The sequence below is a fragment of the Muntiacus reevesi genome, chromosome 1 (assembly GCF_963930625.1).
Source record: "Muntiacus reevesi chromosome 1, mMunRee1.1, whole genome shotgun sequence".
In the NCBI taxonomy this organism is placed as follows: Eukaryota; Metazoa; Chordata; class Mammalia; order Artiodactyla; family Cervidae; genus Muntiacus; species Muntiacus reevesi.
Window position 1 is genome coordinate 141,186,495 of NC_089249.1, and position 24,911 is coordinate 141,211,405.

The following is a 24,911-nucleotide window of genomic DNA, read 5'->3' on the forward strand; positions in this document are numbered from 1 at the left end:
TTCTCAGCAAACACTAGACACACGGTTCCACTTCAAGCCATTCTGTCAAGAGGGTCTTCTAATAACTGAGCCCTGACTCCAGATGAGATGAGGGAGCTTGACTGCACTCCAAGCTTCAGAGCCTGCTTTTCCCCCATTTAGCACATTAGGCCTGGCCTGCATCAGAGTTCACATAAATGCACTTGCACCCACCCCATCTCCATCAAAGGCAGCCCCAAAATCATGCTCTCCTGTCTTCATAGTCTCCACCAGGTCAGCCGCGTAGGTGAGGTTGGGGTCAGGGTGGTGGCCTCCAAAGTCCTCCAGGGGGACGCAGTTCACTGCTGAGTTCGCGGGGGCGCCGAGTTCTTCACAGAGGATTTTTTTCACATATGGTCCCACGACTACACAGAGCATGAAATGAAGAACCAGAAATGAAACTTATTACAGAAGGTGAGGACTGGGGACAAGGTAGAGGCGATCTAGGGAGAATGGCACAACGGCAAAGAGAGTGTGCAAATTGCATTCACGGGCTTGTGGGCAGATGAGTCTGGAGTAGAAAGTTCTACAAGTAGGAATAATGAGAGATTAGGAAAGAGTGGGGGAAGGGAAGGAAGTGAACCTTTATGAAGATCCTGCTACACAGGTGCTTCTTAAACATTTTCTCAGTCCTTCAAAAAGGCCCATGAGGAGCTACAACTTAGTGCTTTAAAGAACCTGGACTCTGGAATCAGAGTGTCTGGGTTCAGATCTCAGCTGTCAATCATTGGCTGTACCATTTTGGGGAAAGTTATTTAAGCTATTTAATCTCTCTGCTGTGCCTCCATCTATGCCAACTGCAAAATGAGGATAGTAATAGTAGCTACCTTTACAGGGTAGATGTGATAGTTAAATGAGTTAATAGATGAGGCACCAAGAACAAGCAACAGCCCATATTTTATAAAGGCTTGTGCATTATGATTACCACCTCCAATTTATGATAAGAAAACTGAGGTTCTGAGAGGAAGCTATTTGCCCAAACTTACACAGATAGTAGGAGTGAGAGCTAGGATTCAGAGTCCTACTCTTTCCCCTCTATCAAGCTATCAGACAAACTGATTAAAAGAATACAGAGAAAAACACAGTAACAATACACTATAGGGCAAACCAGTCACATACTTTACAGGGACACTTAATGTTAGAGTCAAGAACGTTCATCTCTAAATGCTTTCAACCAAGGAAGGTTCCAATACCAATATATGCGACAGAGGTCAGGACAGTATAGAATACGTGTCTCCCATTGGGGGCATGCTAAGGAGGCTACTGACACACCTCAGAAAGAGGACAAGGCAGCCAGAGTTGTGAGGGGTATAGAAACTGAGGCTCTGGAGGAACAACTGAAAGGCTTGGAGAAAGAAGTCAGCTTGGTGACCAGCTTCTCCTAGTAAATACACCATCACAAACCCCATACTCGAGCCAGCCAAGGCTTTTGCTCATTCCCCTAATGTGACATCTCCTTTTCATCCTTTATGCACTGGCTGCAGCCACTGCCTCAGTGGGTATAACCATCACTGGAGTTTCCACCACCTTACATCTTCCTTTCATAAAAGCTTGAGTTGGTTGCCACTTCTTCCAGAAAACCTCTCTTGATATCTTCAGTCAAACTATGCCTTCCTCCACACCCCAAGGAGAATACTTGCAATTTTATCTAACCCTCGTTTTCTTGGCCTGGCAGTGGTTGGTTTCTTACCCACTTCATCTCCCCAAGCATCACAAGCTCTTTGAAGGAAGAGTCCACAGAATCCCTGACTACACCCACACCCCCAAGCATACATGTAGTAGCTATTCAACACGTGGCTGCTGAATGTTTTGAAAAGTCAGAATGGCCTTTGCCTGAATAAAGAAGGAGGCCCATTCTGTGAGATTCCAGAGGCAAGTTAGGACCCAAGGGAAGAAGTTCCAGAGACAGACCATTTCAGGCCACCAGGAGAAGTTTTCTAACAGACTTTGCAGTGTAACAGAAGGACCTGGAGAGTATCATAGGAAGGGTGCAAGCACAGGCAGAAAGTCTTCCCCACCTAGGCAGGCAGATGGATTCCAACACCAGGGAAAATCATTGCCACTCAAAGATTCTAAAATTCTAGGGACATCCCTGGTGGTCCAGTGGTTAAGAATTCACCTTCCAATGCAGGGGACGTGGGTTTGATCCCTGGTCGAGGAACCAGGATCCCACATGTGGCGGGGCAACTAAGCCCACATGCCATAACTACTGAGCCCGCACACGTCAACTAGAGAGCCTCCCACCATGACTAGAGAGAAACCTGCAAGCCACAGGGAAAGATCCGACGTGCTGCAACTAAGACCTAATGCAGCCAAAAATAATAAATAAATAAATATATTTTTAAGAAAAAGATCTTAAACTTCTAAATTATTACAAAACAAATAGACAAGTCAAGGGCTCAGGAATTCCCATATTCCTACATCAAGAGAACCTCATGGCTCTGATTCGGTGACAGCTGCCACCTCTACTGATCTGGCCACAAAACCCACAGAGGAAGAAAAGGGAGAGAAATACATCCTGTTGCTCCTGACTTGAACCCTCAGCTTGCTCTGGTCAGCTTCTAAGAAAAGGCGCATGTGGGAACAGGAAACTGGGGTATGGGGCTCAGGAGCACATTTATCAGATCTAGCAAACCATGGCTCCCCTTGGGAATAGATGGGGGCGTTTAGGAAGAATCTAAGGCATCTTCTGAGGGGGAGGGAGAGTCCACAAAAATAGCTGCATGTTACTCAAAACCTGATGCTTAATGTGGAAACAGTGACCGTCACACTACCTTACCATGAGGAATTTTTGCAGCATACAGTTAGATTTTATCTGTGTGACTATTACTCTGAAATGATTGCAAAGTAATGGTGTAACCACTGCCAGAGACAGCCTTAAGAAAAGGCTTGTTAAGGCATCATGATACACAAAGTAGAGAGCTGTTTCATAGCTTTAAGAGAAGAGAAGGGAAGAAAAAGGGCTCCATACCTCCATGCATGGCATCTATACGGATCTTTAGTCGGTTTGGACCAGAAAGCAGTTCTTTCAGTGCATTGAAATCAAAGATGTTTCTCAGCATCGTAGCATAAGCTTCCACTGAATCCACAATTTCCACTGTGAGAACAAGCAACATTAAAAGATGGAGGAACTAAACACTTTTAGAAATATTATCCTCTGAAATGATCATATGGCTGTAAACATGCAATTGCTACTTTAAAAGGACATTTATGGAGCTGCTCCAATGTGCCTGGGCTGTTACATGATCTCTTATTCAAAACTAACGCAAATTTCCTGAGAGGTAAATGTTATCAGTTCTCTTTTACAGACGAGCAAGTTCAAGTTCTGAAAGATTAAGTAACTTGCCCACATAGCTGGGATGTGGCACCCTGAGGAATTTTGACAGAGCTTTGCCTGATGGTAAACGGCTCTACCGCCATGTTGATTCATCTCCAGGAAGTGTATTTTAGTGTCAAAAAATAACAGAAAGGGTAACACCTACTTTACTTTTTCCAGGCCCATTGCCATTAAGACTTACTGGTAAAAAGCAGAGAAAATTTTTTTTTAATGAATCACTTTTCACATGCACTGCTAAAGGAATAAAACAAACATAAGAACTAAGTCTTGTTGAATTTTCAGGGGTCTGAACATTTTCAAAACATGAAATGTTTGAGAAATTCTCTACTGGTATTTTCTAAACCCTAAGAATGTCTTCAAGATATACCAAAGAACCCCTTCCTCTTCCTTGGGATGCAATTGTCAGTCCTTCTGGGTAGGTTCAAACACAAAATGCATCCCACAAACTTGCAGTCCAGAGGAAAGAAAACATGTAAGAGCAAAGTCGAAATACAAGTCACACTGCTAACCATCTCATCCTCGTTGTATTAATATGAATAATTTTATAAACATTTATTTCATCAATTATTATCATACATTAGCATTCAACAATAAAATGTTTAACACAGCTGCTACACAGGGAGTTTAAATTAGCCCCCAAAATGGTCTACGTTGACTTTACTGAAAATGAAATCAAGGCCCAGGCTTTGGAATCATTCGCACCTACATTTGAATCCTGGTTTACCACTCACTGACTATGTGACCCTGAGCCTGTTACTTAAGTTCTCTGTGCCTTTGTTTCCTCATCTAGAAAAGTGAATAGTAATAGTGCTGCCCTTACAGGGCTAATATAAGAATCAAATGAGACAGTGCATCTGAAGAGCCTGGCACATAATAAAAGCTCAGTAAAAGACAGCTATGAACATGATGTCACAGGTCTTCTCGTCAAGACTGCACATTTCATAGGTATGAAAACTGAAGCTGAGAGATTTAGAATTGACTCACCCAAGGTCCCTCAGCTGATCCCCAGCAGAGCTCATATAGCCCAGGTCTCTAGACTCCTAGACCCAATTCCAGACCTGCTAATTTACACATGCAAAGCTCGGTGACCACAATCTTTCCAGAGATAAAGACCCACTTTATTAAAACCTTGAAAGGCAAATCCTTCAAGTTGGAACTAGAAGTGGGCAAGAGAGGAGGAGAGTAAACATGCCTGTGAAGGGTTTGAACTTGTTTTCCAGGTCAAACTGCTGCTTTCCCAGAACCCCAAGGTCTACGTGCAGGTCAGGGCAAATTGCATATTCTTCGATTGTCTTGCTGATTTGGAAAATTTTATCAGTTATTGCTTCCGGGGCAGGACCTGGAAATCGAACAGCAAACAGTAGGTCATTTTGTATAGCTGACATGAAAATACAAAGAACACAAAGCTCATCAACTAATTCCTCTTCACTAGTGCATCTGCCATGCCATCATTCAGGCAGCAAAGTATCAGAATTTTCTAAAAGAATATATGTTAATAATCATTCATGCAGAGCATCTCATATTCAGGTATGGCAAAATGAGAAGCATCTCATTTTCACCAAAAGGAAACAAAAAGCTCTCTTGCTAAGGATGAGAACCAGAATCCTGACCTTCCAAGGCCTAGGTTATCAGTTTATCCTAAAGAACATAACACTGGCTGTACTCAAAATGACAGTAAACTCACCTCCATTGGAAATATTGAACTTGATTCCAAAGTCTCCACTGGGTCCTCCTGGGTTGTGACTGGCTGTCAGAATGATCCCACCGATGGCTTTGATCTTTCTAATGATGCATGATACAGCAGGTGTAGAGAGGATTCCATTCTGTCCAATAACCAATCGACCAATCTAGGAGAAGAAATCCAGAATACACACTTTAGCATCAATAAATTCAGAGCCACCACATAGTGACGCCAGAACAGCTAGATGGACAAAGAAATATTCTACTGGACCAAAAATGATGCCCTTTACTGAAAGTCTAACAGCTTGGGTTATTAGTATTATTATATTGAAGTATTTTATAGTTATTGTTAAGTAATGCTATTATTGAAATAGAATCAGCATTGCTGAACAAAGCCATTTCTTCAGATAGTTTTGGGGCACTTTATAGTGTGTGATCTGGGAGGGCTATAAAGTTCTGGCAAGAAAAGAAAACAGGGCCTTTCCAGATCAGGTTCATAATTTGGATACATTATAAACCTGTGGGGAAACCCACATTTTTATCCACTTCAATCATACTTTCAATCCAAATTGGAAGAGAGACTATAAATTGAACTAGTTAAAGGAATTCTAACCCAAAGAGGAGGCTTTTGTAAACTAAAATATCTAAAAAATAAAAGGGGCAAACTTTGTATGAAGAAATGTTATAAAATGTATGTCACAAATGTACTGCCAATCAAGCTTGGATTTTTCCTTAATTGGAGTATAATTGCTTCACAATGCTGCGTTCATTTCTGCTGTATAATGATGTGAATGCGCTATAATGTATACATATACCCCCCCTCTCGGAGCTCCCGCCACCATCCCACCCCTCTAGGTCATCACAGAGCACTGGGCTGAGCTCCCTGAGCAGCTTCCCACCAGCTATTTCACACACGGTAGTGTATATATGTCAAACCTAATATAGTGGGTTCCTCAGAGCAGAACACACCTATCCACACTAGGGTGAACCTGGGCTTCCTCCTGGGCCTGAGCAGGGAGCGCTGGGAGTGTTACCGGGTGAACCAGCCAGGCCCACCTACATGAAGGAGCCACAGGTTGCGTTCTTAACTCACCTGCCCGTATCTTCCACAGATGGTATCTATAAGCACAGCTCCTTACTAAAATGACTGTCATTTATATCTGTTTCAACATGATGCAAGTCAGAAAAGAAGGGAATTCCATCAGTTCCTATGACTACAGATGTGATTGCTTCATGAAAAGATTTTAAAAAGGAGGACTTTGTGCCCTTCTTCCACCCTCCCCTCTGAAGACACAGGGACGTATTTAAGTTTTCCAGGTGCTATTTCTTCTTCTTGCCCCACCCAAGATAAATGCAGTTGAAGAAATGACTTGATGGTGGAAGATGCGTTTCTAATACTGAACACGCCAATGAGATACCTGGGTTCCCTGGGGAGGTTTTTCTGGGATTGTTGGCTTTGCCACCTTCCCGTAGGTCACTAACAGCTTGACTGGCTTATAATTAAAACTCTCCATTATCAACCACCTCCCAGGAAGTAGCCGCTTCATTCCAGGCCCCTTTTGGCTCTTGTATGTCTGTCCCAATGTCTGTTATTCTAATATATTTCTTATGTCCTGCCTCCCTCAGGAAGTGGTAACTCCCTGACTCAATACAGTGGAAATGGTAACATCTCACGCTTCCGCCAGTTTCTGGGTGCCGTTCTGATGAAAACTGCTCTGTGGTTGAGCAGGTTCCATAATTTTGATGAGAGGAGCTTAGAGATGGCGATTTAATCAGCCACAGTAAGGTGGAGTAATATGAAAACTGTGTTTGTGCATCAAGCACACTGACTTCTACTTCGATCCCGTATGTGCTTAACATAGAAGGGGAAGCTGATAAATGAATATTAAGCCATGCCACACAGGTCACCCCATAATTCTACCATTCCTTATGGTGAAACGTGCAGTCAGTCATGGTCCAAGACTGAGAGGATTATACCAGGAAGTAAGAGTAAGAAAATCAGGAGAAGCAAGGGAAGCCCATGGTAGGTTCTTTCTCATGAGCCCAAGAATAGGTATTCTTGGGTAGCCCTCCAGAACAGACTCTTTCCCATGAATTCTGCTCAAGAATATTCATCTTCAACTTGATATTTGGGAGATATTTCTCTATTGTCCTCCTCCCCTGAAGGATGTCTGGAGCATTGGAATAGCTCCTCCCTTGTTCTCACTGAATCCATCTGACCTACCGGGCCCACCTAGCTCATCTTTCTAGACCATAGTTCTAACTGTGTTCCTCCCCTGTTCAAAACCCTTCCCTATACTATATGATCCAGAAGGTCCATTTCTAGGTATAGATACAAAAAGAAAGCAATGATTCAAACATGTATTTGCACACCTATGTTCAAAGCAGCATTATTCACAATAACCAGAAGTGGAAACAACCCAAATGTCCATTAAAAGATGAATGGATAAACAAAATGTGGTATATACATACGATGGAATATTACTTGGCCTTTAAAAGGAAGGAAATTCTGATACATGTTACAACATGGTTGAACCTCAACAACATTACACTAAGTAAAATAAGCCAGACAGAAAAGGGCAAGTATTGGATGGTTCTATTTATATGAAGGACACAGAACAGGCAAATTCACAGAAAGTAGAACCGAAGTTGGCAGGGGATGGGGGGAAGAAGAGAATGCGGACTAACTGTTTAGTGGGTACAGAGTTTTAGATGAGATGATGAAAAGGTTCTGGAAACAGTGGTGATGGTTGCAGAACATTATGAATGTAATAAATACCACTGAATTGCATACTTAAAAATGGTTAAAACAGCAAATTTTGTGTTAGATGTACTTTACAACGAGTGTCCCAGGTGACTCAGTGGTAAAGAATCAGCTTGCAATGCAAGAGACCTGGGTTCAATCCCTGAGTGGGGAAGATCCCCTGGAGGAGGGAATGGCAACCTACTCCAATATGCTTGCCTGGGAAATCCCATGGCCACAGGAGCCGGGCAGGCTACAGTTTATGGGGTCAAAAACAGTTGGACACAACTGAGTGACTAACACACAAACGTACTTTAACAGAAAAAAGGGGGGGAAACACACCTTCCCTGGGTCCCAAATGTCTACCAACTTAGAGACACCTCCTCAGCCCTACACTGAGAGTCCTTCACCAAAAAGCATTTCCTGCTCTTACTCTTGCCCACCGCTCCCTTCTGTGTAACTCAAGTCCTGCTGCTAAACTGGATACCTCCTTCTCCCCCAACATTTTATAGTTAACCATGACAGGGAGCAAACATTAAAATATTCCTTTCAATTGAAAATAGGGCTTGGTGTTTGCTTACATTTCCCCAAAACACCAAACAAATAAAAGGTTCCATTTTCTTTGCTCTGCCAGTCATACATACAGGTTCTATTCTCATTTCTAAAATTATCTCAAGGATAAATCTCTGGGGACTGAATGAGATACCAGTGCCATAAATGAGACCCTACCAATGTTTTATTTTGTACATTAAAACTGCCTGTAACTGCAGACAGCTCTGTGCAAATAAAAGCAAAGGCAAAGAGTATTCTACTATCCATAAATGTACCAGATAAAAGCGTACTAAAGGGAAGAAATGAAATTATTTCCACGTAGCTCGCCAGGCTGAAAAGCTCTCTTAGAATCAGCTCATGGGTATAGTGGGTATTAACAAAACTGAGGAAGGAACCCTGACTTCTATTAATACCAAAATCTGTGGCAATAAATTATCTTTCCTTTAGATTACCTCCCTAAATTCTGCCTACAATCAAAGGGATGTTAAAATAGAATTTAGGATATGTTAGAAAAAGAAATCAAACTAAATAGGATTTGATAGGTTTTATCAGATGAAAGTGCTTTATCGGTCCACTAAACGTTTTACGTAATTCAGCTGGGTAGCACAAGTGCTTTAAATGCAACACTATTTTTAATAAGGAACGTCCTTGAAAAGACTTGAAAATACTGCTTGGGCTGCCACAGCTCTAACAAATAGGCAGTTACCATATTTAGTCAATTATTAGCACTTAAATGCATTATTTAGCAAACCTTCAGATCGTAAATCTGAGAAAGTCTACAGGGTCTGCCTGAATTACACATTCCTACCACCCCTTCCACATCCTTCTGCTTTGCACAAAAATGAAATGAAGACAAATATATCACAGCAAAGGGGACAGTGTACCAGATCCACTCAACAATCTAGATATATGCAGAGAAATAATGTTTCATTCGTTCTCTCCCAAAAGATTAAAAGCATCTTAATACCATTGCCTTTGCAGCTCTCCTCAAAGATGAAATTTACAGCATGTCACACTTTATCTTAAAAATGTGTATGGATCATAATTTCATATTTGAGTGCTTTATCAGCAAATTTTACATGAGAAGCATTCAGATTCTGAAACTGGGTACAAAGGGAATCTCACATTAACAACAATAGGATGTACAAACTCTTCTGAATAGAATTTGGTAACTAACATATGCTTTTTTTTTTAATTTGACTTCTGCAATCACACCTGCTTAGTGAATTCTTAAAATACACTGAAAATAAATGCCTAACGCACTTGGTTATAACGCTAAATTTTATCTTCTCAGAATCACTTCCAGAAAGGAAATAAAACAAATTTTTAAAATTTAAAAGTACTAAAGGACCGTGTGCTCCAAATTATTGCTAAGTGTAATCTAAAATACTAAAAATGTATTTTTGGTCCCACGGAGGAATTTGCAGAGCAAAAACAGCAATGTTCTGATGCCTGCCTTCCTGTAAATCAGTGAGACTGTGCAAATTGTTAGATTATCAAGATCAATGCTTCCTGGTGCAAGATTCCTTCCGATTTGGTTAATTCAGCCAACACAGTTTTCCACAATGCAGAGCTTTAGCAGAGCCTCCTTATACTATAGGCTCACAGAAGTTATTATCTCTACCCTGCTGCACAAATTCACCACACACAGGACTTCTTTGTATCCAAGGTCATTATAAGTGGGTTCCCCTCTAACAGGTCCTCTTGGAAGGCTCACACCTAACATTTTCCAGTTCTCTCCCAGCATTTCTGCACAGCTACCAGGATCCACAAATAACAGCATGCCCTGGCTTTTGTTTTCCTGTTTGACAAGTGACTGAACTTCAACAAGGAAGCCATTGAAAGAAAACAAAATCTTCCTCTCTCCCTGGCTCCTAAGAGCCTCCTACGCAGGACAGAGTGCCCCCTGAAAACTAGTTAGAATGTAGATAAGACAGCTTAAGGCTGGGGTGAGCTTTAAATGTCTAAAAGCAACAGGTCCATTTTCAAGCAACAGGCACAGAGCACAACATAAGAAACTGAGTTTACATCCCCAAATCCCAGTGTGACAAATGTAATTTCAGGGGTAGTATCACAATATACAATCTCTGAAGTCACACTCAAACTTAATTGGATGTTAGTAGCATTGAGGGGTATACAACATACAAATCTTTGTACTTGGGTATATTTTTGCAGAAATAAGAGGTTATATGGAGAGCCAGAAACATAGCAATACTTATCGTATACCAACCCCATTGGCAGCTGCCATCTGCACTATTGTCTCTATTGCCGATTTATTAAAATACCGCCCATCTCCACCAACCACCAGTGAGGCTCCCTGGCGATCTTTTAGGTCTATGGAAAAGAATATACTCTGGATGAAATTCTCCAGATAGCATGGTTTTTCCTCGAAATAGTAGGTTTTCTTCCGTAATCCACTAGTTCCTGGTTTCTGGTCATAGTAGGGAGCCGTAGTAAAAGTCAACAGAGGGAGAGGACCTTCTTCCATTTTTCTGTATTTCCCAGAGATCCATTCATCAAAATCACTCATCTTTCATTTCCACCACTTGGCTCAGCGAGGGTGTCCAGAAAGCAGTCAAGGGTCCCCAAAATAGTCTGTCCAACCTGAAGCTGCTACAGTGTCACCCGAGTAACTAAAATAGAGATCTTGCCTGGATGATCCCTCTCAATGAGGAAGCTGGGTTAATTCCTGTTGTCGTTGCCCCATGTGAAAAAGTGAAGGACCAAACACCCACCCACACCCACGCTCAAAGCAGATCTTCAGTGTTGTTTTGATGAGGACATTCTGCCCACAACCATGCCAAATACCCTTCAATTATTTTTGCCTCATTCCCCTGTTAGGGTGGAGATAGGTCCAGAGGGTGCTGCGTGCAGCAGACTTCAGTTACAAACACCAGGTGGCTTCCAGACGCCTCTCCCAGAGCCAGGCAAAGACGAAGCAAGTGCAGTCCTAAGGAGCAAGTTCGTGAACAAGACACCCTGGTGGGGCTCCCGCTGCTACTGACACCCTTAAACCAGAGCCTCTCTGGCAGTCATCTCTGATAAGGCCATCTGCAAGCTAAAGTTGCTTCATGCCATCTCGCAAATTAAAGGTCAGTCTTAAAATGGAAATGACGGATCTCAGTTACCTCTGCTTTCCTTTCATCACCGTCATTTTGATACTCAAATATCTGATACTCAAGTGATTTTTTTTTTTTTACTTCCCACATGCAATCCCAGTTAGAAGGGAGAAAAGGCATCAAACAGAACAGTTTTATTCATTGGCCACCAAGGATTTAACTAAATAGTATTCAATTCTAGAAGAATAGAGACTCACAGACATGCCCTGAATGATCAACAGCTGGTCATTCCCTTGAATTTATAGAAAAGTAGGGATAAATAGGAGAAGGCAATGGCACCCCACTCCAGTACTCTTGCCTGGAAAATCCCATGGACGGAGGAGCCTGGTGGGCTGCAGTCCATGGGGTTGCTAAGAGTCGGACACGACTGAACGACTTCACCTTCACTTTTCCCTTTCATGCACTGGGGAAGGAAATGGCATCCCACTCCAGTGTTCTTGCCTGGAGAATCCCAGGGACGGGGGAGCCTGGTGGGCTGCCGTCTATGGGGTCGCACAGAGTCGGACACGACTGCAGTGACTTAGCAGCAGCAGCAGGGATAAACAGGGGTTCCCTGGTGGCTCAGATGGTAAAGAATCCGCCTGCAATGCGGGAGACCTGGGTTTAATCCCTGGGTTGCGGAGATCCCCTGGAGGAGGGCATGGCAACCCACTCCAGTATTCTTGCCTGGAGAATCCCACGGACAGAGGAGCCTGGCAGTCCACAGGGTTGCAGAGTCGGACACGACTGAGCAAGTGACCAACAACATTGTCAAGGTTCCAGCGAACCTGTTAGGGAGACTTGGAAAGTAAATCGAGACTAGTTATGCCACATGTCTGGGGAGTTTGATGTGCACATAAAAGTCAGGTTTTCAAGGGAAAAGTAGTAATCCCTTGAAAAACAAAAATCTGCGTATTTTCCTACTAACTTGTCCAGCCAGGTCCAAAAGCAGACAGGCCCTGGGAGGAGCAGACAGCCTTCTGTGAGGCAAGAATGTCTCTTTGTTCCAGGCACTGCTCACACAGGACTGAGAACTAACAGGCCATGAGCAGAAAGCAGGCCACTACCAAGGGAGCCTGGTCTCCTTCATATGGCAAATGGGGCTGGCCCATCTGCAAGCAGGACCTCACGATATAACATTAACACAATTCACAAGACACATCTATTAAGCTGAAAACCAGTCAGTCAAAAGACAATTATATTTTATAGCTTATTTTTGCCCCTTATTGCATTTTTAAAACTAAAACTCTTGTGAAGTAAGCTTGCTTTAGTAGTCTACACACCCAATGTTTTTCAACTTACTACAAACGCACTTTTTAAACTCATATTTTTTCAGTTCGGTGGCCAATTTTCTCTGGTTTTTGATAGGTTCACAAATTACACCAGTATATATGTCTTGACATATTTAATAATAGAGCCATATTTCTGAAATATCAACTCAACAGTTTTTTCATTGGGAATAGCAGAGCAACCAACCAAGTAATTGGTAGTTTCCTTAATGAGGTCTTGAACCAGAGAAGATTCAGGAATGCTTGGTTACAAGGGGCTCCAACATCCCCACTAAAGCTTCTCTGCTCACACATTCCAGCATGTTCTCTGCTGGTGGCTGACCACTCTCTCTCCAAGCTCTTTCTGAATCCAGAGCTAGGGAGAGTAATGTTCTCTTAGGGGCTTTTCCCATACATTTACTTATTTTATTTACAACTTATGGTCAGTGCAAATAAATTCCATAAAACGAGAAATCATAAAGACTCAAGGCACAATTATGAAAATTCAAAATAGATGTTCAACACACACACCAAAAAAAACCCCACAAGCATCAAAGTGAGTTTATTTGTAGCATAAGATCTGACGGGTGTTATTTCAAAGCATGGCAAATGCTTGTTTCAGTTTTGTTTTTTTTTTAAGACAGTGGCCATATCACATACTAGAACACCTCTGCTTATCGGTGTGTTTTTGTATGAACCAAAATTTGTTTCTAAAAATACTGCTTCACATTGAAACTGTTGTAAAAGCTGTACTTCTCCAGAATTAAGCCTACTCTTAGGCCTTGTACAGGTTTCTCACCACCTAAAAACTGACTGATACAGAAAGTATTTCAGATGTAACTACTCTGATTCTAAAGTAGTTTAAAAGAATCATTGCAAACTTCATAATGCTGGTGCTCTTCCAGCCCTATCTCTCTAAACAGCTGATATGCCACTTCAGGGTTCATTATTTGATGGTGTCTCACTTTCAAGGCTTTTAAATATTCCTCTCCAGTAGAGCATCTTCATATTTAAAACATTATTTAACACTAATGGAAATAGACAGTAGCGTTTAAGCATTGAGAAGTCCTATGTATGAAACCTGGGGAATCGGGTCACTAGGTGAACCCAGACCCCCTCTAGGATGGAATGTCCTTATGGACACATACACTTTTTTACTTCACTGCACGTGAGCCAGCTTCACAGCGAGGCATGGACTGGAAAGACTCTCATTTCTCATGGCTCCTGCACGTGCCAATGAATACCCAGCAATTCAAGTGCACGTCAAGCCTAGGGCTCCAAAGGAGAGAGTTCAGTATCTCCAAGCAAAGAGCAGTGTTTTCACCAACTACCTGCGTTGGCATGGTGTTTGTCAGAATGCAAAACTAAACCAAAAAGATGTCATACTTGCCCTAAAAAAGCTTCTATTCTAAAAATGGGCCTGAGTCATAATTTTATGCACACTACAAACTCAACCCCATATAAAAATATTACCAGAAGCAGCAATGTTAGATGGACTGTGAAGTGTGGTAAAAAAGGAGAAGCATTAAAAACATTAAGCTTCCGAAGACGCTCAGACTAAGTGGGACAGCTATTAAGAAACTCATTTGTTTGAGCTCTCCAGCAAAGGTTGAACTTCATCTTCAGAAACGTTACTGTCGAGCATAGCGAACCCAATTTGGCCTAATGAATTCGCCTGCCTCGCCAGTACTCCTTCACAATGACACAAATTACATTTAAACCATATGGGGGATTTAAGGATTATTCCCTTCAGACAAGAAACTTTCACATTGGTCTTGGGTCCAATCAATTTCACAATGGCAGAGTTATGAACCCCTTCGCTCCCAGCCTCGCAAAGACTCCAGTTTCCACTCTAATCAACAGCGATGCCTTTCTAGTAGAAGACAGCAGAAACAGAAGACTTGCCAATACTTCATTTGTTCTCTTTCTTTTTTTCCATTGACAAACGTTTACTGGATAGCTAACTGCCATGTCCCAGGGCTCATGGGAGAGTGGGACCCAAGGCCTGAAAAGATTCACCTCTTCACATCAAGAATTATTCTTTAGAAAATGCCACAGGAATGGGCACATTATTTAGAACTGGTAACGCTGTCTTTCAACACAAGCACTAGAAATTAAGCTACTAACTGGGCTGAAAGCAGCAGGGATCATCAGACCCCCCCAGGCCAAAACTCTATGCTTGTGATGCTGCAGGTGCCTGCCCAAGTGTTGGGGTCAATTATCCTCCAATTAAGAAAATATATATTGGTTTCTAAAATATATGAGAGGTACAGTCTTGAGCAATTCACTTAACGGACCCAAGTCTGTAAGCTAGGGATCACAACGAAGGTTGTTCTGAGCGCTGAATTGGGCAACATGTACGAAAACACTTAAGACCTGTGATTCCAGTGACAGGACTCACAAGCTGGGAAAAGTCATTCATTTCTCCAACCAACAGTAAGTAAGCTTGCAATGAATGCCTGCCACAGAGGAGACACTGCAGGATAATACAAAGACCACAGGTTCAGGAGCCAGACACAAGCAGGGCTCAAATCTTGGACTCTAAACAGAATGGTGGACACAGCAGGGGAAGGACAGGGCAGGACTGAAACATACACGTTACCGCATGTAAAACAGCCAGCCAGCGGGAATTTGCTGCCTGACCCAAGGAGCTCAAACCCAGTGTTCTGTGACAACCTAGAGGGGTGGGATGGAGTGGGAGGCTGGAGGGAAATTCAAGAGGGAGGGGACATAGGTACACCTATGGCTGATTCATGTTGATGTGGAGCAGAAATCAACACAACATTGTAAAGAAATTATCCTTCAATTAAAATATATATATATATATTGGTTTCTAAAATATATGAGAGGTACAATCTTGAGCAATTCACTTAGCTGACCTGAGTCTGTAAGCTAGGGCTCACAGTGAAGGTTGTTCTGAGTACTGAATTGGGCAACATGTATGAAAACACTTATGACCTGTGTCTGGCATCCAGCAGATTATCACTAAATGTTAGCCCCTCACCCTTCCATCCTCAATGCCCTGAGGATGAAAATGGGATGATGATACCTGCCTCACAACGAATGTCTATGAAAACCCTTGTGAACCACAGAATGATATAAAGATATGAATTTTTGTTCACATTCTGAGGAGTGGTAAGGATAGAAAAAAACGTGAAAGGACCTTTGTTCTTAAGAAGTTCATATTAGAGGAGCTGTCAAAACCCGGTGGCCTCAGTGATGTCCCAGCGGTCCCTGGACAGGACTGTGGCTCTCAAGAGGCTGCAGTGATGGGGTGAGGCTGGAGAAGCAGCCGGGACAAGGTTACACAGTCTCATGAACCATAGTAAGGTTTATTTTGCAGGCACCGGAAGCTATGGGTATTTTTAAACAGAAGGAATACAAACTGCTTTTTTTTGAAAGTTGACTGGCTGCCAGTAGTGTACCAAATAGCTTGGAGGAGGAAAGACTGGGAAAAGATGAACCAAGGCTTGCAAAAAGGATTCCCTCTGCAGCTGAGGTGGATCTGAGGATCCTGGTCTCTGTGACCCTGTCCAGAGTTGCTCCTCTTACATAAGACTTCTTCAACCCTGAGTCCTTGGCCAGTTTGGGCTCTGTAGATTACTCTCCTCCAACATGAAGACACTATCCAAACAAGCTCTTTTTCCTCTGACCTCTCCTGCTCACTCTCTTCTCTAAGAACTGTCCCTGACCCCACCTGACAAGAGGGGGCTCCTAGGGCCATGTTTCCACTGTGGGACTCAGGCCATGGTCATCAAGGGCAGACAACGACCGAAGCTGGATCACTCAGATTTTCTCTTCTAGGAATCTAGAATTAGGATCAAAAGTGCACCAGTCAGATTTAGTTAGTCTTTGAACTGGGAAGACAGGTAAACTCAGAAGCTGTGGGGCAGGGACCCCATGTCATGAGAATATGAGAGGGAGATTATGCAGATCCATCTCTGGATCACTCAGGCACATCTAAGAGCTGGGGACCTGATACACAGAATTGGAAAAGAATTCAGAGTAGCTTCAGGCAGAATATCAGTTAGATGGATCTTCTCAAGAGAGTAGGGACTGCAGACTCATGAGACATGAGAACTGGGAAAGTGGTCTGTGAACACAAGACCCTTGAGACTCATGCTGGCGTGAGTTCTGGACTGGGGCAAAACCACTGTTAGATTTCAGTCAATGTCACCCCCAGTTCCAGGGGAAGTGTGTGTTAGTCACTCAGTCGTGTCTGACTCTTTGCAACCCCATGGACAGTATCCCGCCAGGTTCCTCTGTCCTTCAGGCAAGGAGACTAGAGTGAGTAGCCATTTCCCTCTCCAAGGGATCTTCCTGACCCAGGGAGCAAACCTGGGTCTTTCGCAAGGCAGGCAGATTCTTTACCATCTGAGCCACCAGGGAAGGCCAATTGCTTGGAGTAAGAGAATGGTTTTTTAATTGGGCACTTTTTAACATAAAAAGATTCAGAATTAAGTATTGACGTGGAGCTAACTCATAGTAGAAAGATAATAAAATAAACCAAACATAGTATTACTGTTTTGTAATAAGTCTTGGAGAAAATCTATATTTTAAGTACATTAAGAGAATCTGGGATATTAGTTTGCCTAACAGGTCAGCCCTGTGATACCAATTTACAATGTATAGTTGAGTAAGTTATTTTGGCTTATGATTTTAAGAGAATTTTACAAAAGTTGTAAACATTATTGGAAAAGTCCAGAAAACTTTGAATGTACCATATTTTTATATTTAAATCTCAGATGCAGACAGCTAACTGCAGTGTTTCAAGGAATGGACTTTAGGGCTAGACTGACGGAGTTGGAACCCAGTTCTGCCAGTCACTGACTGTGTGACCTCAGACAAGTTACTGAACCTCTCTGGGCTTCCACTGCCCACATCTGAAAAACAGGAGAACAACAGTCCCCCACCCCATGTGTTGTCACAGTCACCACTGAATGAGGCAATATACAGAAAACTCTAAAACTAGTGCTGGTGTAGGTCACTCTGCACAAGTATCTGCGATTATCATTATTAGATTACATGAGAGCAATGGGAATATTTTCACACTTTTGCTTGTTAGACAAAGGCTTCAAAAATAAAGAAACATATTTGATCTCTAAGCTTGTAATATTCATAGGAGTTTGAGTAAATGAATTTATAACTAAGATCTCATCCACACACCTACAGACACACACACAAACACCCACATACACACAAACCCCACCAACTTACACTGACAATTGAGTCAGCAGAGAGAGAGGAAAATGAAGCTAACGTGCTAAGAGAGGAGAGTCTGAGGCTAACTGCCCGGGGTCCTCCTGCTTCAGATTCTTGTAAGGCGCATGTGCCCACCCTGCCCCTGGCTTTCAGGAGACCCTCTGGCCTTATGACACAGTCCTCTTAGAGGCTCCCTCTAGCAGACTGGGTTTCTATTACTTGCCACACCTATAGCTCCTCACTGTGTTGAATGGGGCTCTGCAATGCATGGCTCCACTTGCCAGGATGAGGCAGGCTCCACCTGCTGTCCCCATCCCCAAGAAGGGGAAGAAAAGAAACCCCATGCCTTCACAGTCTGAGATCTTCAGCCAACCAAAAGCAGCTCTTAAGCAAAGTACTTAACCTCTCAGTGCCCATATTTTCTCATCTTTGAAGTGGGGATTGAAAATTGTACCTCCTTAGACTTAACTGTGGTGATCATTTGACAACACTGCAATATCGAATCATTAGACTGTACACCTGAAACTAATACAATGTTATATGTCACTTAGTCCTCAAATATTCTTTAAAAATGCATCTTTTAAAGAGTTTTTAAAAAGCAAAGAAACAGTACCTACTGCACAGGTGTGTTATATAAAGATACGATGAGTTAACAAGTGAAAAAAGCTTAGCACTGGCTGGTTCTACCCTGCGAGCCCTACTTTAGAGTTAGCTTTTATGACTGCCCTCAATCAATCTGAAAATATACAGCTGCATTTAATACCTATCTATGAGTATATCTGTTTTAACAGAGTTAGGAAATGTCTTTTAAAGAAAAGGAGTAAGTACTTTAAGCTCTAAAGGTATAATGCCAGAAGAATTATGAGGACCAGATGGTTTGCTTAGAGCTGTACAGAATCTCAGGTTCAAAAAATACTCCTGGGCTTCCTTGGCGGCTCTGTGGTAAAGAATCTGCCTGCCAAAGTGGGAGACCTGAGTTTGATCTCTGATCTGGGAAGATCCCACATGCCCGGGAACAACTAAGCCCATGCACCACAACTACTGAGGCTTTGCTCTAGAGCCTGAGAGCCCCAACTACTGAAGCCCGAGTGTACCAAAGCCCGTGCTCCAGAAAAAGAGAAGCCCCCACAGTGAGAAGTCCGCCCCGCAACGAGAGGGTAGCCGCCTGTTTGCCGTAACTAGAGAAAAGCTCATGTGCACTAACAAAGATCTAGTGCAGCCAAAAATAAACACAATTATTTTTTAAAAACCAAACCCCGAAGCATATTTTGATGTTAAAAACAAACAGAACTGCTGCCCAGAAGCATGTACATCCTTTAGCATCCGTCACTCTGCTGACCCACCCCTGTGTCCAACGGTTACTATGTAAACTGACTTTCTCCAGTGACATCATCAGGCACCGTGGACCACCAGAAGATGACAGATTCAAGTTGTTGAACTTCTGGTCTAAACGGAGAGATAAACGGGTCAACAAGCAATTTCAAAAAGAAGTAAAATATGAGAGCTTGTAAGTGTGCTCTGAGTGCTCAGAGGAAAGAGAAAATTTTTAGAAGGTGTTTTCCACTCCACAAGTGCCATCCTTAATTTGCGTGGTTGAATCTAAAAACAATCTCCCCACCGTGAAGATGCTCAAGGTTTAGGAATTAACTTTCATAGAGGACTCCTGTTTACATGTCAAGAGGACTCCTGTTTAATAAGAAATCACCAATATTTAATCATTCTGACCTAAAAAAAACCCAATGTACATAGTTCATATACAATTTTTATATGTATTTTTATCTTATTTCCTTCTGGAGCATCCTCAGATTTTTTTTCACTTTTTCATTTTTCATTTTTTTCATTTAAATTCCTGAAGAATATTCATTTGGAGCTAATAGAATATTTTCCCATATTCTGTCTAATTACCAAGAATTATGTATCAAAATCCTTTGGTAAAAAGTATGTGTAAGTCGCTCAGTCATGTCCAACTCTTTGTGACCCCATGGACTGTGCAGCCCACCAGGTTTCTCTATCCATGGAATTCTCCAGGCAAGAATACTGGACTGGACTGCCATTCCCTTCTCCAGACGAACTTCCCAACCCGGGGATCGAACTCTGGTCTCCTGCATCGCAGGCAGATTCTTTACCGTTTGAGCTAATGTCACCTTGTCTAGGTGACCAAGCATGGCACCCGGCACTCTCAGACACACTCCCACAGCCTGCTTCCTCTGGGCAGTCCTGGTATGACCTAGGAATGTGTTTACAAGGCTCGGAAAGTGCAGGGAGACACAGTGCCCTCACTCTGAAGTTAGGTGATCTGGGAAAACCTGGAGGTCTCACGTCTTAGAAGCTACACAGTTCCTGATAGATAGAGGCCTGAAAACACACTCTCTGTTGATGCCTATGCTTCCTTGAAGGAACAGAGCTTTCCCAGCATTCTGTATGCTGAGAGTTACACACTGCTTGAAAACGCTTGCTCGGAAGTCATTTTTCAGTAGCAATGTCATCTGACAGTGTGACTGCAGGGAAGGCCCCCGATCTCACAGGGAGAGGCAAACCAACATCCAAAAGTCTCTTCCATCACGTTTTCTCCGTAGGGGAGATCCAAAGAGCCTAGGTCTGCCTGGGAAATTCTTGGGTACTGCGGGGACACATCCTGACTGTGAACCTGGATACCGGACCTTGGTGGCAAAATTCACATTTTACTCTCAGTTGGCCCTAGAATGGTGCGGCCTAACAACTGCTTGAAAATCCAGCCAATTGCTATTTTCTTACTGTGACTGCAATAGCTTTGGTCCACCGATTGGGATTTCTGAACCAAGCAGGCGGCTTGCAACTCCTAGCCGCAGGACCATTTCCTGTGGAATGTCACCTCGTCTAGGTAACCATAGTATGGCACCCACCATTCTTGGTAAAAAGAGGGCTATCTAAAGAATGGCTTTATTTTCAAATCATTTATGGTTCTATGTTTCCCTCTTGTGGTAGAAAACGGAAACACAAGCAGGATTTGCTGTGTCCCTTGGAGTTTTGTGGTAGTCAGTGATTGACCCTCTATCAAACGGTAAAAACGTGGTGGATTTATTGACTTTTAAGAAGAACAGAGGAACAGTGATGTTATGTTTTCTATCTCATCACTAAGGATGTTTCCAATTACATGGCTTAGCCAAACTAGGATGTGCAGCTGTAAAGAAACTGAAAGAGAAGAAGGACATCTTTTTCTATGGGATCTTTTTGAGCCAGAGCATCTGTAAAATAGGGATAGCAAAATTTCCTTTAAAGGTTCTGACATCAATGAAGAAAGGCATGTAAAGTGCTTATCACCATGCCTGGCTATAGACTAGCCACTGAGTAAATGTTACATAAACAACCAAAACAGAGATATTGGCAAAGACTTATTCCATCTTTCTAACACACGCCTTGGAAGGAAAGTTATGACCAACTCAGATAGCATATTAAAAAGCAGAGACATTACTTTGCCAACAAAGGTCCGTCTAGTCGAGACTATGGTTTTTCCAGTAGTCATGTATGGGTGTGAGAGTTGGACTGTGAAGAAAGCTGAGCGCTGAAAAATTGATGCCTTTGAAGTGTGGTGTTGGAGAAGACTCTTGAGAGTCCCTTGGACTGCAAGGAGATCCAACCAGTCCATCCTAAAGGAGATCAGTCCTGGGTGTTCATTGGAAGGACTGATGCTGAAGCTGAAACTCCAATACTTTGGCTACCTCATGCGAAGAGTTGACTCATTGGAAAAGACCCTGATGCTGGGAGGGATTGAGGGCAGGAGGAGAAGGGGACGACAGAGGATGAGATGGCTGGATGGCATCACCGACTCAATGGACATGAGTTTGAGTAAGCTCCAGGAGTTGGTGATGGACAGGGAGGCCTGGCGTGCTGCGATTCATGGGGTTGCAAAGAGTCAGACACGACTGAGCAATTGAACTGAACTGAACACATGCCTTGATCTCTAGAGCAGAAGGCCCAGGCAGGAGTGGATCAATGCTACGGGTCAGTCAGATAGACACCTACAATAGGAAAGGGAAAAGGTAAAGGAAGGGGTCAAACAGTCTTGGGTCTGAATCCTGCCTTTGCCAGCTTCTGGCTGTGTATGACCTTTCTGGTTTCAGTTTTCTTACTTGTAAAACAGGGACAATGACACTGCTTTAAAGGCTGTGTACAGTAGGAGATCATTGCAATAGGTCTCAACATGCTGGGCAGTATCCCAAGAGCTTTCCACGCATTAACTCAATCTTCACAACAACCCTACAAGATCAATACCATTATTCTCAGTCCCTACCTTAGGATACAGAGGTTATGTCATCCGCCCAAGGTCAAGTAGCTGGGAAAGTGTGGAGACAGGTTTTGAACACAGGCAATCTGGCCCCAGAGCCTACACTCCTACTATAATAGGTGGCCAGGTGAATGGCAAGTACTCAACAAGAAATAGCTTTTAAAACTGCAATCTAAAGAAATGTGATCATTTTTCCGACTCTACATCATTTATGGGAACTCCTGGGATGAACAGCAGCTCAAGTGGGCAGAGGTAGGACTCTCCCTGGGAGAGAGATTTAAGTGAGAACAAGGCTTCAGAAAAATCAAATGTTATACCACAAGACACAAAAGATTTGGGAATTGAGTTCTAGATAATGCTATTAAAATTAATTTCCTTGAAGAATTCAGCACAGTGGAAATCTGGGTTTGAATCCTTACTCCTGATAATTTATAGTATCGTGATCTTGAACAAATCAGTGATCCTCTATTTTCTCATCTGTGAAACAGAGATCTAGTTAAGTTGTTGATAAGATTAAAGGAGATCATATAAAGGGCTTATCATAGGACTATCATGCAGGTTCTCATGCGAGTAACATGCAAATAACAACCCTGTGATACAGATATCCTCATCATCCCCATTTTAAAGATGAGGAAACTGAGGTTTAGAGAATAAATGATGTGCTCAGAGTCTCACAACTAATATTGGAAGGCAGGCTTTCATTCCAGTTTTAATGCCAAAGCTCATGGATAGGCTGTATGGCTCCTTTGGATAATCAAGTGTGTCTTAACTTGGAGAAAATTAAGAGAAAATAGATTCCAGGTGACTCTCAAATAGATGTTGTCCAAGTGGAAAGTATATGAATTTGGGCCTGTACAACCCACTGCGCTTGGACTTGTCAGCCTCCAGAACTGTGAGAAAATAAGTTTCTGTTCTTCTAAGCCACTCACTTTATGGTACTGTGTGTTACAGCAGCCCCAGGAAACTAATACAATAAATGGTTTAAAAAAGAGAGAGAAAAAAAGCCCAACTCCAGTGACAGCTGATTTCTTCGCAGCTGGGTGGCTGGTGTGAGAGAGAGACCCTTAGGTGGATCCCCCCCACACACCTCTTTCCTTTGCTCTTGGTTCTTATCACTAAATAACATGGTTCATACACAAACAAGCGTCCTTCCTTGCTCAGTGATGAGGAGAAAGACAGAACTTGTTCCTCTGTAACCTCAGTGCCTGGAATGAAGTATGGTGGATAGTTAACAAATGTCTGAGTGGCTAAGTTGTCAGTAGTGAGAGTTAAAGGACTTTGGTGAACAGGGTCCCTGATGAACAGAGGTGAGGTTTTCCAGGCAGTAGTCAAGGAAGCAATCCTCACATGGAGACCAACTTCAACTATAAAATTCCTCCCACCATCATAGAGGACTTCCCAAAGCACAACAGAGAACCTCTGCCTGGGACCTGACATTGCAGGTAGTTTCCGCAGCACACAGACTTGTGCGGTAACACAAAGGAACAGAATTAGAAGTAGCAACAGTGAAGGAGGTAGAGCTGGTTTGTCTGTGCGGCTGAGGCCAAAAGCTTGTGCTGCTTCCTGGAGAAGCACTGGGTAAATGCAGATAGACGCAGAGAAGTCTTCAAGGTGCTCATCCCAGAAGGTGAACTTCAGTGTGGGGTAGAAAAGTGATGAGTGAAAAGTTAGAGCGACAGACACTAAAGTAACAAGAGAAGAAAAAGGTCATGGGCGACCCCAGCCCCTGTGCTGAGATCTAGGGGAAACAGCACAGCGGCACTGTGCCTCTCTCCCATCTTTTGAACAAAAGAGTTCAAAATGTAGTACTTGGATACAATCTCAAAAATGATAGCACGATCTCTGTTCATTTCCAAAGCAAACCATTCAATATCACAGTAATCCAAGTCCATGCACTGACCAGTAATGCTGAAGAAATTGAAGCTGAATGGTTTTATTAAGACCTACAAGACCTTCTAGAACTAACACCCAAAAAAGAAGTCCTCTTTGTTATAGAAATGCAAAAAGTAGGAAGTCAAAAGCTACCTGAAGTAACAGGCAAACTTGACCTTGGAGTACAAAACGAAACAGGTAAAAGGCTAACAGACTTTTGCCAAGAGAATGCACTGGTCACAGCAAACACTCTCTTCCAACAACACAAGAGAAGACTCTACACATGGTCATCACCACATGGTCAATCTGGAAATCAGACTGATTATATTCTTTGCAGCCAAAGATGGAGAAGCTCTACACAGTCAGCAAAAACAAGACTGGGAACTGACTGTGGCTTAGATCATGAACTCACTATTGCCAAATTCAGACTTAAATTGAAGAGTAGGGAAAACCACTAGACCATTCAGGTATGACATAAATCTAATCCCTTACAATTATACAGTGGAAGTGACAAATAGATTCAGAGATTAGATCTGATAGACAGAGTACCTGAAGAACTATGGATGGAGATTCATGACATTGTACAGGAGGCAGTGATCAAGATCATCCCCAAGAAAAAGAAATGCAAAAAGGAAAATGATTGTCTACGAGGCCTTACAAATAGCTGAGAAAAGAAGAAATGCTAAAGGCAAAGGAGAAAAGGAAAGCTATACTTATTTGAATGCAGGGTTCCAAAGAATAGCAAGGAGAGATAAGAAAGCCTTCCTCAGTGATCAGTGCAAAGAAATAGAGGAAAACAATTGAATGGGAAAGACTAGAGATCTCTTCAAGAAAATCAGAGATACCAAGGGAACATTTCAAGCAAAGATGGGCTCAA

At 42.6% G+C, this 24,911-nt stretch overlaps 1 protein-coding gene across 2 annotated transcripts in view; it reads right to left on the reverse strand.

Moving 5' to 3' along the window:
• Nucleotides 1-24,911, reverse strand: part of PGM1 (phosphoglucomutase 1) — a 65,153-nt gene that overhangs the window by 24,537 nt on the left and 15,705 nt on the right. Inside the window, exons 1-5 of one of the 2 annotated variants that reach the window (XM_065911660.1) lie at nucleotides 10,561-10,960; nucleotides 5,040-5,202; nucleotides 4,548-4,694; nucleotides 2,990-3,115; nucleotides 193-383 (exon numbers count right to left, since the gene is read on the reverse strand). In XM_065911660.1, coding sequence (XP_065767732.1) covers nucleotides 193-383; nucleotides 2,990-3,115; nucleotides 4,548-4,694; nucleotides 5,040-5,202; nucleotides 10,561-10,860 — 927 coding nt within the window. In that variant the 5' untranslated portion in view covers nucleotides 10,861-10,960. Of the gene's footprint in view, nucleotides 1-192; nucleotides 384-2,989; nucleotides 3,116-4,547; nucleotides 4,695-5,039; nucleotides 5,203-10,560; nucleotides 10,961-24,911 lie in introns of those variants that run through there. The other variant, XM_065911670.1, reaches the window with a different exon arrangement.